This window comes from Globicephala melas, chromosome 1, assembly GCF_963455315.2.
Source record: "Globicephala melas chromosome 1, mGloMel1.2, whole genome shotgun sequence".
Classification (NCBI taxonomy): domain Eukaryota; kingdom Metazoa; phylum Chordata; class Mammalia; order Artiodactyla; family Delphinidae; genus Globicephala; species Globicephala melas.
Window position 1 is genome coordinate 2,303,585 of NC_083314.1, and position 13,047 is coordinate 2,316,631.

The following is a 13,047-nucleotide window of genomic DNA, read 5'->3' on the forward strand; positions in this document are numbered from 1 at the left end:
AGACCTACGGGGCTCGGGTGCTCTCCTGGTCCACCACATTCCACCTGCAGGGAAAACGCAGATGCAGCCGAGGACAGGGGTCCCAGGGACCACGATGCTGTACAAAGCAATGCCTGCAGGTGCCTCTAGGAAGCTGAGGCATCCCGAGGGAAGGAGGAGAAGCCATGTGAGTGAGAAGAGAAAGGGAGTCTGGGCAGATTGAAAAGGAGAGATGGAGGTGAAGGAAAATGGAGAAAATCAGGAAAACGATACAGAAGGTCCGATTGTCTCCAGAGAAGCTGGCTGGGGACCCATGAACAGGCGGCCTGAGCTTCGCCTGGTGCACGGAAAAGGCACAAGTGCAGAGAGAATTAGGTTTTAAGCATCAGTCATTTAAGAAAGACCCAGCTGCTGGCAGAGGTGATGCCGTGTACGTCTCTGTTCTCGAGTGTGGGTGATATTCTTGGGTTAGACATTAATGTCTTTAACGTGAACAATAGCACAAATGCCCAATTTCCATGCAGCCATTCTGCAAATGGATGTGGAGCCCTCAAAGACTTGTATGATCGACTTCCCAAGTCGTCGAAGAATAAGTAGGAGTACAGTCATCCTTCACTTACCCTGGAAAATAGGAAGACCTGTTTTACCTCACAGGTTCAGAGGGCAAAGTCCTTCAAATTGTGTTAAGGAGTGTCACACACGAGTCATGTTTTCGGCTTTGTCACCCACAACCTGACTCTGTATAACAGCAGACACCGTGGGCAGACAGGGTCCTGGGGCTCAGGGACTCAGGGAGCTCTCCCTCCCCCACACTGAGGAATGAACGTCTCGGACTTTCTGTAAGATCTGTGAGCAGTTCGTGTGCCCTGCTGGGCAGACGCAGGTCTTGGAGTGAGCAGGGACCCTCGTTGTTCTCAGCAAACAAGTGTGTACCTGCTTCTAAGCAGACAGACTGATGCACCTGCCTCTACTGATCACGCGGTAGGAAGCGGTGCTGGGCACTGGCGGTGGGGCGGCGGGGACAGCCTGCCCAGTGTCCCCAAGTCGAGAAGACCACACCCCTGCTGCACCCAATGGCCTGGTTCTGCGGCCCCCCCCAGTTACGGCCCCTTTTACGGATGAAGGTTTAGAAGCTCCAGAGTCTGCCACCAATGGCAAACTCATCTTCTCCAATGCAAACGGTTCCGGATTCCAGCCCTACAAGGTGGCCCTCCAATTAAAAAAAGAAAGAAAGAATTTACATGTTCTTGGGCCAATTTAAGAAACTGCTCTCTGTAGTTTAAGAGTCATAGAGGTCCTTTAAGACCTATTGTAAAGCGGTACTGAGATGGGCATAGTTTACAAAAGACCGCCATATACATTTTTTGTTTCGATGACATTGTTACCACTTATTAGCCATGGGACTTGGGGCAAATCGGTGAAAATCTTTAGGTCTTGGTAGCCTACTCTGTACACTGGGAGCAAACATGCCCGTTGCCCAGGGATTAATTAGTATTAAGTGAGATACAGTACTGGTAAAGCACTTAACAACGGTCTGACTCACAGTAAAAACAATAAATGGCAGGTATTATTCTCACCTATTATCCAAACTCTGCAGTCGAGGAAAAATGGAAGTATTTTCTGTTAACCTTGAGTCTTCCCTAAACCCTCGCCTATTAATGGAGCTCCAACCTCCGGGGCAGGTTACCTGCTGAGGTGTTTTTTCCCCACGTCTTTGTCTCTTTCTCCATCTTTCTCATTCCAGATCCCCACCCATCCCCCAACCGATTCAAGTGCCTCGGTTAATTTTGCTGGTACTAACAGATTATTTGACTAAAAAACTTGGTTGTTTAAAAACCAAGTTAGCTTTTTTTTTTTAATTGAGCTGCATGAGAGACTTATAAATTTTGGAGATTAATCCTTTGTCAGTTGCTTCATTTGCAAATATTTTCTCCCATTCTGAGGGTTGTCTTTTGGTCTTGCTTATGGTTTCCTTTGCTGTGCAAAAGCTTTGAAGTTTCATTAGGTCCCATTTGTTTATTTTTGTTTTTATTTCCACTTCTCTAGGAGGTGGCAAATACCGTATGCTAACACATATATATGGAATTTAAGAAAAAAAAATGTCATGAAGAACCTAGGGGTAAGACAGGAATAAAGACACTGACCTACTGGAGAACGGACTTGAGGATATGGGGAGGGGGAAGGGTGAGCTGTGACAAAGCGAGAGAGAGGCATGGACATATATACACTACCAAACGTAAGGTAGATAGCTAGTGGGAAGCAGCCGCATAGCACAGGGAGATCAGCTCGGTGCTTTGTGACCACCTAGAGGGGTGGGATAGGGAGGGTGGGAGGGAGGGAGACGCAAGAGGGAAGAGATACGGGAACGTATGTATATGTATAACTGATTCACTTTGTTATAAAGCAGAAACTAACACACCATTGTAAAGCAATTATACTCCAATAAAGGTGTAATAAAAAAATTAGGTCTTTAGAAGCATTTATTCTAATATGTAATTTTAAATGATTTTCTGTGCAGAATAGAGATTGACCGTAAGATTAATGGGTGAGCTAATAATAAATTGGAAAACCTTAATTTAAAGAAAAAAAAAATCAAGTTAGCAAAAGTACAGTGAGGTAACACCTAACACCGGTCAGGATGGCCATCACTAAAAAGCCTACAATGATAAATGCTGGAGAGGGTGTGGAGAAAAGGGAACCCTCCTGCACTGTTGGTGGGAATGTAAATTGATACAGTCACTATGGAGAACAGTATGGAGGTTCCTTAAAGAACTAAAAATAGAGTTTCCTACAATCCCACTCCCAGGCATATATTCAAACAAAACTCTAATTCAAAAGGATGTACGCACCCCAGTGTTCATAGCAGCAATGTTTACAATAGCCGAGACATGGAAACAACCTAAATGTCCATCAACAGATGAATGGATAAAGAAGACGTGGTGTGTATGTATGTGTATGTATGTAATATATATATATACACACACACACATATGTATATGTGTATATATGGTGGAATACTACTCAGTCATAAAAAAGAATGAAATAATACCTTTGCAGCAACATGGATGGACCTAGAGATTATCATACTAAGTGGAGTAAATCAGACAGAGAAAGACAAATGCCATATGATATCACTTATCTGTGCAATCTAAAATATGACACAAATGAACTTATCTATGAAACAGAAACAGACTCACAGACATAGAGAACAGACTTGTGGTTGCCAAGGGGGAGGGGGTTTGGGGGAAGGGTGGATTTGGAGTTTGGGGTTAGCAGATGCAAACTATTATATATAGAATGGATAAACAACAAGGTCCTACTGTAGAGCACAGGGAACTATAGTCAATATCCTGGGATAAACCATAATGGAAAAGAATATGGAAGTGAATATATATAACTGAGTCACTTTGCTGTACAGCAGAAATTAACACATTGTAAATCAACTATACTTGAATAAAATAAATTTTAAAAAATTAAAAAAGAAAAACCTAGTTAACAAACTTTTATTAATCAATTAACTCCGTGTCTCTTTGGGCCCGTAAGGGAGGGATGGACGTGTCCTCTGGAAGGACCACGTTATGTGACAGCAGTGGTCCAGGGCTTTCCCTCTCCCTCTCTAAGACCAAAGGAGACCTTGTCCTGTCCTCATTTCCCGGAGCTGCCCTAAGGAGTGGACCAGAAAAGGGCCAGAGGCACCCAGTCCTAGAGCAGGCAAAGAGTGAGCACCCAGTAAAAGGGACCTCTCTTCCCTTCACCACCTGACCTTGAGCAGAGCAAGGAAGATGCCCATTTTCTTCCTACCCTCATTGTTCATTTCAGATGCCTGACAATGGCCCAGCCAGTTAAACACGGGTTCCTTGGGTACGGCTGGCTATTCCCATGCTCCCCACGATGCTGGTAGATAACAAATAGATTAACAGGGGGCTTCCCTGGTGGCGCAGTGGTTAAGAATCCACCTGCCAGTGCAGGGGACACAGGTTCAAGCCCTGGTCTGTGAAGATCCCACATGCCGCAGAGCAACTAAGGCCGTCCGCTACAGCTACTGAGCCTGCACTCTAGAGCCTGCGAGCCACAACTACTGAGCCCGCGTGCCACAACTACTGAAGCCTGCACACCTAGAGCCCATGCTCTGCAACAAGAGAAGCCACCGCAATGAGAAGCCCCTGCACCGCAACGAAGAGTAGCCCCCGCTCGCCGCAATTAGAGAAAGCCCGCGTGCGGCAACGAAGACCCAACACAGTCAAAGATCAAAAGGAACAGGAAGCATATCGGGCGTGTGAACAAGCAAACCCGGTATGAAGCCATCGTCATTGCTACAACCAAATCTCCTGGCCTCCCAGGGAGGAAACGACTAGCGCCTGGCTACGCTGAAACCAAGCTTCGAGAAGTTAAGAGTCTAAACCGAGTCTGCAGTTTGCAGATGCATCCTCTCTAAATAAAGCAAATGTAATACTTTAAAAAGGAACACAGAAGGTGGAGAAGCCACGTCTCCGCAGTCAGGGGGCCATTTCCACCAAAGAACAACACCTACAGCACAAACAGGTATTGATGGGACAGTGACCAAGAAGACTTTAAAGTCTTAAGAATGGATTTCTCCATCAGTAACCGACATGGGTGCCGTAAGACCCATGCCTGTACAAGCAAGGGAGGCTACAATCATATACATTCATTCTCAGCACCATCAACCAGCCCAGAGGCTTCTGTGCCAGGTCTGCCTGGAGGGCATCACAGAGGCAGACGTCTGATGCCTGAAGAGCCCCGAGTCATGGAATCAGAACATGGAATGTTCCCTCCAACTTCAAAGGCAGAAGAAAACTTCCCAGCCCCAGTGGAAGAAAAGCCAGTTTTCTCATTTCCTTGTAAACCTACGAAGGGTCCGTTTCTTTTCTTCTGATCTCTTTTTGATGAGTAGGTTGAATGGTCATAGATATTTTAATTTGCCTTCAGATAGAAACACTTCTCCCCTCTTGATGGGAAATCACTTCAATGCTCATCATTTGCTTCCAGGAGGAACTACTTTGCATCCAAAGAAATGAAAACACAGGTAAGTAAAGTGACAAACTATAACTCTGGGTATGTGACCCTGAACCCCAAAGCTCAGGGGGAATCAAAGGGGAGCAGGACGGCGGGTGAATGTGGGAAAACATGATGCACGCACTGCCCCCAACACACACACACTCACACACACACACACACACACACACACACTCACACACACACAAGAAGGGTTAAGCAAGTCCATTAAACATGGCTTAAAATTGGGGCAAATCCATAAAAAGGAATGAAATTGGGTCATTTGTAGGGATGTGGATGGACCTAGAGTCTGTCATCAGAGTGAAGTAAGTCAGAAAGAGAAAAACATTGTATATTAACACATACATGTGGAATCTAGAAAAATGGTACAGATGAACCTATTTGCACGGCAGGAATAGAGATGCAGACGTAGAGAAGGGACATGTGGACACGGGGCGGGGGGAAGGGGAGGGTGGGACGAATTGGGAGATTAGGATTGACATAAATACACTACCATGTGTAAAATAGATAGCTAGCGGGAACCTGCTATATAGAACAGGGAGTTCAGCTCAGTGCTCTGTGATGACCTACATGGGTGGGACGGGGCGGGGCGGGGGGGAGGGGGCGAGGTCCAAGAGGGAAGGGATATAGGTTTACATAGAGCTGATTCACTTCGTTGCACAGCAGAAACTAACACAACATTGTAAAGCAACTGTACTCCAATAAAAAGAAAAAAAAAAATTGGGGCAAATCCAGCGAAATCTCAAACCGCAGACCTACATGGGTTGGGAGAAGTGAACTAAGGCTTGGGAAAAGTGATCTAGGGTGTTAAAAATAAATAAATAAAACTCTGCTCAAAAAGCTTCCGCACCAGAGCAGAGAGAAAAGACTTGCTCCCACCCCCAGTCTCCTCACTTTCGAGAAAACTGGCTTCGGCTCGGCTGAATTGCTTTGGCACCAACTCCCTGAGCCTCTGAGCCCTATTTTCCACAGGAACACTAGTTATGTGTTTCACTCAGGATTAATTTAGAATTTTTTTTTTTTACTCCTCCATGTATCAGAATCATTCACGGAGGGGAAGTTCTTCTATACCCATTCCCAGAATCCTCTGAAGACATCTGGTCTCATTAGAAGATCAAATAGATCCTCCAGATTCATTAGTTGTTCAACAAAGTGGGAATTATTTTCTCACTGCTCTTGTGTTTATGAGATACTCAAGACGCAGATGAGAGAAAAATAACGGAAAGAAAAAAGCACAATCTTCTTGACTCACAAAGACAGTGCTTTCTATGATATGGCGGGGCGGGGGGGGGGGGGAAGGGGGGATTCTGGAATTCGCTCTTAATTTCCAAAAACACAAGGAAAAGTCAAAAGTATAGGCCACTGTAAGACAGATGGGGTTTAAAGATTTGAAGGGAGGGACTTCCCTGGTGACGCAGTGGTTAAGAATCCGCCTGCCAATACAGGGGACACGGGTTCGATCCCTGGTCCAGGAAGATCCCACATGCTACGGAGCAATTAAGCCCGTGAGCCACAACTACTGAGGCTGCGCTCTAGAGCCCGCGTGCCACAACTACTGAGGCTGCGCTCTAGAGCCCGCGTGCCACAACTACTGAAGCCCGCGCACCTAGAGCCCGTGCTCCGCAACAAGAGAAGCCATCGCAATGAGAAGCCCGCGCTCCGCAACGAAGAGCGGCCCCCGCTCACCTCAACTAGAGAAAGCCCGCGTGCAGCAATGAAGACCCAACGCAGCCAAAAAAAAGAAAAAAGGATTTGAAGGTATAGCGAATGTACGATACTACCCCCAAAATATCGTCATACTTCAGTAATTCGTGGCCCATCTATCAACTGGTTGCAATCCTACATTCTCTTCTTTCCTATTTTTGCAAACATACATAAAAAGGAGCCCTTGCTGTTACACCCAGCATCAAGCAGGACCCGGGACATAACTTCCTTTAGCCATTTTCCTGCTGAGCAGAACTGCACGTGGTTGCCGCACCCGATTCTCCCCCAAGAAGGGCTGTGAGCAGAGGGAAAGGCACTCGGAGAGCTTTGGACACTCCTCCAGGGCTCAGAAGTGCCAGCTGGTAGATGCACTTCACTGAATGATGCCCCAGTGGCCTGCGAGAATTATAGTAGCTTTCTAAAGTGACTCACTCACTCCCAGGGGGTCGTCTGGGCTCAGAGAAAATCTATCTCCCTGATTATTTGGTGATTTAGTAATTGGGTGGTAGTGATGGACTTCTGATAACGTGGAGATTTGCTTTAGCTTCACTTGCAAAGGCGTGTATTTCTGGAGTCAAAGGTTACACGGCTTCTTTGTGTGTGTGCATTGGGGGGTGGGGGGCAGGACTGCGGAGAAGCACAGCTTCTTGGAAGCTGAATCTACCAGTCCCAGTTCTGCCCTTCGGTAGCTGTATAATCTGGTACAAGCCACAGGCCCCCTGCCTCAGCTTCTTCGTATGTAAATGGAGGGGGGAGAATCAAACGACCCCCACCGTCTCTTCCAGATCTGGAAAATCTGTGGTTTCTAGGCAAGGAGTATCATTGGACACACAAGTGCTCTTTGGAAATCTACTAGTTTCAGGGTGTTAATTTCAGCTTTTCCATGCCATGATTACGGATAGAGACCAGGATTGTTCCTTCCTTACAGGTATAGAGAAAAACGAAACCGCTCACTTACATGTATGCTCTATCTGTTTCCCTGCTTGTCATCCAGCTCTGAGATTGCACGCTTTCTATGAGTATATTGCTTTTTTTTTTTTCTTTTTTTGCTGTTCATGTGCTATGTCTCAAGATACGTGTTTGGGAGTTATACTTTCCTCTTTCCCGTTCCAATATTTTGAATGGGAACCAGAATATCTCTTTTTGCACCTTGTAACTAAGTAGAAAAACAAAACAACCCACCAAATTTCCTCTGGCCCTTCTGATCCCTTAAATAGTAAACAAATGGAATCTGTATTCCCTCTTCTTATGCACGGAGAGAGTCTAACTTGTCCTGGGAGAGTGTGCAAGGGGTCATTTGCAAAATTGCCTTATTATCCTATTACTCTCCGGGAGCAAGTATGTGCCTTTTCATCTTGGGGTTGTAGAGGTATAAGCAATCTGATCTGCCCTATAAGTGTATCGCTTGATGGGTAATTTGCAGTGAAGTTAACAAGAAAAAGACAAATGTGTGAAGGGGAGCATTCATCTTCCCACACGATACTTTAAAATCACAAGTTAAAAAAAAAAAAAAAAAATCACAAGTTTTGCAGGAAGGTAGGCAGGGACCGGGCTGCAGGTTTCGGGGATGTCTTGGAGGCCAGGCCGGGAGGGAGAGGTCTTGTCCAGGAGTCATTCTTAGTGGTGGCAGGTAGACAACGCCCAGCAGAAGGTCCATGACACCTTTCCAGGAGCAGCGTTTCTTGGACTGCTGGTCATGCCTCATTAGTGGGTCGTGAAATCAATTTAGTGGGTCATGACCAGAAATTTTTTAAAAGCATGAAATAAATTAGACTAAAGCAGAACAGAACAGAAAATATCAGCGTGCATGGCATGGACAAAATCATGTACTGTCTAGTGGAACTCTGGCTCAGTTGTACGCGTGTGTGCGTTGCGTGTGTGTGTGTGTGTGTGTGTGTGTGTGATGTGTTTGGTACACCAGGTTTCAGGGTAGAATATATTTCTTACTGCAGGTCTTAGTTCAGAAGTTTGAAACCCTCTGCCCTGGAGAAACACACAGCAACACACGTCTCCATGCTGGCTTCAAACGCCTTGGTCTGGTTTCCACAAAGTAAATTTATAAACAAAGGAAAAGGAATTCTTCTGAAGCAAATGGTCACCTCACAGCTCCATATTTAAATGACCCCTAAGTTATTCTGAAATTCGACTTCTCTTTCTCTGGAAAATACTTAAACAGAATCAGTGTAAGCCCAAGGCAAATGGTGAAGTGGGTCCAGTTTGTCTTTTTCTCCTGGGAGCACCTCCCACCCCTTACAGGTGTCACCCCCAGCGTTTATATCTGTTCCCTCTTTAAAGCATATTCTCATGAAAGACTGATAAATGCCTTAAACAACAGTATAAATGACTGATATTGCTTTAATATGTCCCGTTCTCAAAAGGGTTTACATTTTAGCCAAATATGAACTCTCATGCCCTAGAAAGGAATCTCATACAATTTAATTACAGGGAAAAGAAAAGAGAAATTTGGAGAGTTTTTTCCTAGCACTCTTAAAGTCCTACCTGGGGGGCTCTATATTCACTTGATAACCTTCCTTTCTTTTTTCACATGTAACTAATACACATGATTTCTTTCCCCACGCTTTTGTGAAACAAACTTCAACAGTCTTTTCTTTTGAATAGATATTTATGAAATTGTCTTTTATCATAAAATCTCTGAGAGCAAATATTTTGTCTTATTCCCCTTTGCATCCATCTTACACCAACTAACCGCCCGACAAATCTGAGGTCCTCAACTGGTAGCAGTTAATGACTATTATACAATTTTACTTTCTGTCACACATGTGGTAATATTGTTTTCCAATGTCAAACTAATCAGAGTACAAGTGCACGTTTTTTTCCTGAATATAAGAGTAATACCTCCACACACTTGTCATAAAGCAATAGGAGCAATTTTAAAATAGCACCGATTTATTGAGTATATAATATAGGCTGGGTTCCCAGGACTAGAGGCTTTGCCCATATAGTCTCATTTATTACTCTAAAAACCTCAATACACGTATTGCTATTCCCATCATACCCTCCATCGCCCCCCAAACACCACACCTACAACTTTACCTACAAGAAAACTAAGGCTCAGAGATTGAGGACCTGCCCACAAAGACAGTTACTAAGTAGCAAAGATCTAACGCAAACTGGTTTCCTCTGACCTGGAAGGCTGCGCTTTCCCCACTTGTACATTTCCTAACATTTCCGCTGTATGTAAAATTATCATTTTCATTTTCATTTTCCAATTTCTTACCTGTTCTCTTAAGGGACAAAGTCGTGAACCTAAGAGCACCAGGAAGCTTTGGTTTGGTTTGGTTTTTAATGATAAACAACGCCCTGACTATCCCAGGGTGGTTCCACACTCAGAGGGTTTGGCCTGACAGCTAACAGTGCATTCTGCTTGCCCCCCTCCCCCCCCCCCCGAGTGATCCCCACCATTAGCTGTCTGTACGCGCGGCATAGAGCCCTAGAGGGTAGGGCTGGACCGGTCAGCATCCTAACAGCAGGCTGGGGGTAGCCTAGTAACTTACTCGGATCCACTCAGATTAATTTTTTTGTTGCAGATCACAGTGCCAGGTGAAGACGGCCACGGAAAGCGCCGTTTTCCGTTTGCACGTGGCTTCCACATTCCCCAGCCCATCCGCGCACACACAACTTTAAACAGAAACCTTTAAATTAAAAGTCTGCTTCGTACTGTCCTTCTCTCAGAGATTTTTAAATCTCCTCCCAAAGTCCTAGGTGTCTGAAGCAGCCACAGGAAGAGGAAGAAATTGATTTTCTGACAGACAGACTAGAAATCAAACCCAGGATTCAGTTTTGTTTTCAACGCAGAGAACGAAATCACTGACCACCAAATACAGTTTGGTACTCTCAGATCCCAAACTTCCCTATAACTTTCCCATATTAATTCGGTCTTCAGTTTCAGGAAATAAAATAATTATGTAGTTAAACAGAGATCCTTAGACAAACAAGGGCTGTGTTTACAATGTACCAATCCATTAAAATCAACGACAGACATTGATTATGAGTAGCAAGGCCCAGCCAGGCAGGCTAGCACTTGCCATGGGCCCTTTCCCCAGCCGACAGCAGTAAACATCCTATTGGAATCTGCTCCGAAAACAAAGGCTCTACCAACCTAATGTCAAGGTAAACAGGTAGTAAATACCTACTTGCTAACTACTAACCAGTGGTACCACTTGCATTCTTTAGCGTCTAAACACAACTAAATGTTGGCCTTGTTTCCTTCTAACTTGGCACCATTATAACAGAGCTCTTTACTTGGTCATCTTTTAAAAGTTTACTAGGTTCTGTTTCACACTGGCTTCAGTTCTTCAGCCATAAACCATCTGAGGTTAAAGGGAGTAAGTAGAGACATTCTCCTCCTCAGAAAAAACAAACCAACCAACTTTCCCCTATTTGACATGAAATGCCATGCCCCCAGATGAAGAGCTACAGAGAAGAAAAGCCCCATAAAGTTAAGTTGCAAATACTTCTGAAGTCAAGGTCGAAAACATCATCTTACAAAGAAGAAAAGTAAGGAGAGCGTGTTTTCCGCACCAAGACCCTATTAAGCAGGGACAGAGCCGGGTCTCCCAGAAGGGGCGCTCTAAGCTCCGCGGGCTGGCACGTACCTTGAGCTCCCGGAAGAAGACGCTACTCCGGGCCCACTCCACGATGGAGAAGAGGGTCTGATCTGCCATCTTGCACATGAGCCCGAACGTACTCAGCCTCTCGTGTTTGCTGCGGTTCGCCTGCTCCTGCTGCAAATAGGCCATGATCTTGGCCTGGACCTGGGGCTCATCGGGCTCACACTTCAGCAGTTCCAGGATCAGGTGGGGCATGCTGGCGGGGGAGCTGGTCTGGTAACTGTCCATGTAGGAGTAGCCCATGATGGACTCCGGGGAGCTGGTGTAGGGGTCTGGGTACTCAGACTTGATGGCCCGGCTGGGAAAGTGGCTGTAGGGCTGGTACCCTTGCAGGCTGCCGGGAGGTGGCATCGTCATGCTGATGGGGGACGTTACAAAGGGACTGCGGTCGTAGTCTGTAGGAGGCAAGGCAGCATGGTTCAGAGGTAGGCCTTTGGAGACAGAATGGATGTTCTGAATTGCAGAGGAGATGCTCAGCTCGGAGGGCATGGCTTGGATCACCTGAGACATGGCTTCTAGCTTAAGTCCATTGGCTCGGATGAGGGCTTTTTTCTGCTGCTTCAGGGCCCTGTCCCTCTTGTACATGGGCCCAAACTTATTCCTCCCTCCACGCATTCGGTCCGCCCTTACCGCTGTTGGGGTGGGGGAAGAAAAAAAGAAAGTAAGGGTAAAAATAAGATGTAAATTATTAGCATTCTCCCGATCTCCAGATAGTTAGAAAGGCTGAAAATGGACCGGAAGTGGTCTGTGTGTGGTTGTTTTCACTACAATAGCCCACCAAGATTCCAAAAAAAAGCCATGTCCTCTTTATTTATGAATTCTTTCCTCCAAGTGTGTTTGTCATCAAAAAAATATTTCGGGGGGCTTCCCCGGTGGCGCAGTGGTTGAGAATCCGCCTGCCGATGCAGGGGACATGGGTTCGTGTCCCCGTCCGGGAAGATCCCACATGCCGCGGAGCGGCTGGGCCCGTGAGCCATGGCCGCTGAGCCTGCACATCCGGAGCCCGTGCTCTGCAACGGGAGAGGCCACAACAGTGAGAGGCCCGTGTACCGCAAAAAAAAAATAATAATAATAAAAAATTTCAGATATGTAGGGACATATTAACCCTTTGGTGACTGCAGAGATTTCCTAATTTTTGCTACACACAGGAGATGCTTCATGTTGCTAAAGAAGAGGCTCAGGTCCTATCATGCCAGTGACACTGTGATTCTCTTTATGGAAACCCAAACTGCTAAAAGGGAAAAAAAAAAATCAAAGGAGCCACTTCTGGATTAAATTGTGACTACTTTTCCTTAGAACATCTTCCTCTCTCAAAGTCTTTTGGTTAATTTGCTGCAAAAGTGTTAGGTACATGCTCTTCTTGGAAAATCATCCTCACCTGGACTTGACGGGCACCCATCAGGTAGCCACGGGTTATTGTTTTCCATTTAAGCAGAATTGGACATAATTAAAGCAAGTTCATTTCAGAAGCTGTCAAAACGGTCCACCGTCACGATGCTATGTGGCGTCTGGGGCCACGTCTAGTAATTTACTTACCGGGACTCTCCTAGCTCATGGTGGCCAGTGGCAATTAGATAGGACCCAGCAACCTCTGACAGCTTGTGACATGTTGAAATTGCTGGAGGTTAAGTTTTTGAGCTTTTTATCTTAGGATTAGTGTAGCATTAAAAATTTATTGTGAATGCTAGGTATCCAGAAC

The 13,047-nt window shown here is 45.5% G+C and overlaps 1 protein-coding gene across 1 annotated transcript in view; it reads right to left on the bottom strand.

The window, feature by feature from the left end:
• The window catches only part of NR5A2 (nuclear receptor subfamily 5 group A member 2), a 124,953-nt gene that overhangs the window by 93,639 nt on the left and 18,267 nt on the right, over window positions 1-13,047 (bottom strand). The window contains 1 exon segment of the mRNA XM_030844340.3: window positions 11,334-11,980. Coding sequence (XP_030700200.2) covers window positions 11,334-11,980 — 647 coding nt within the window.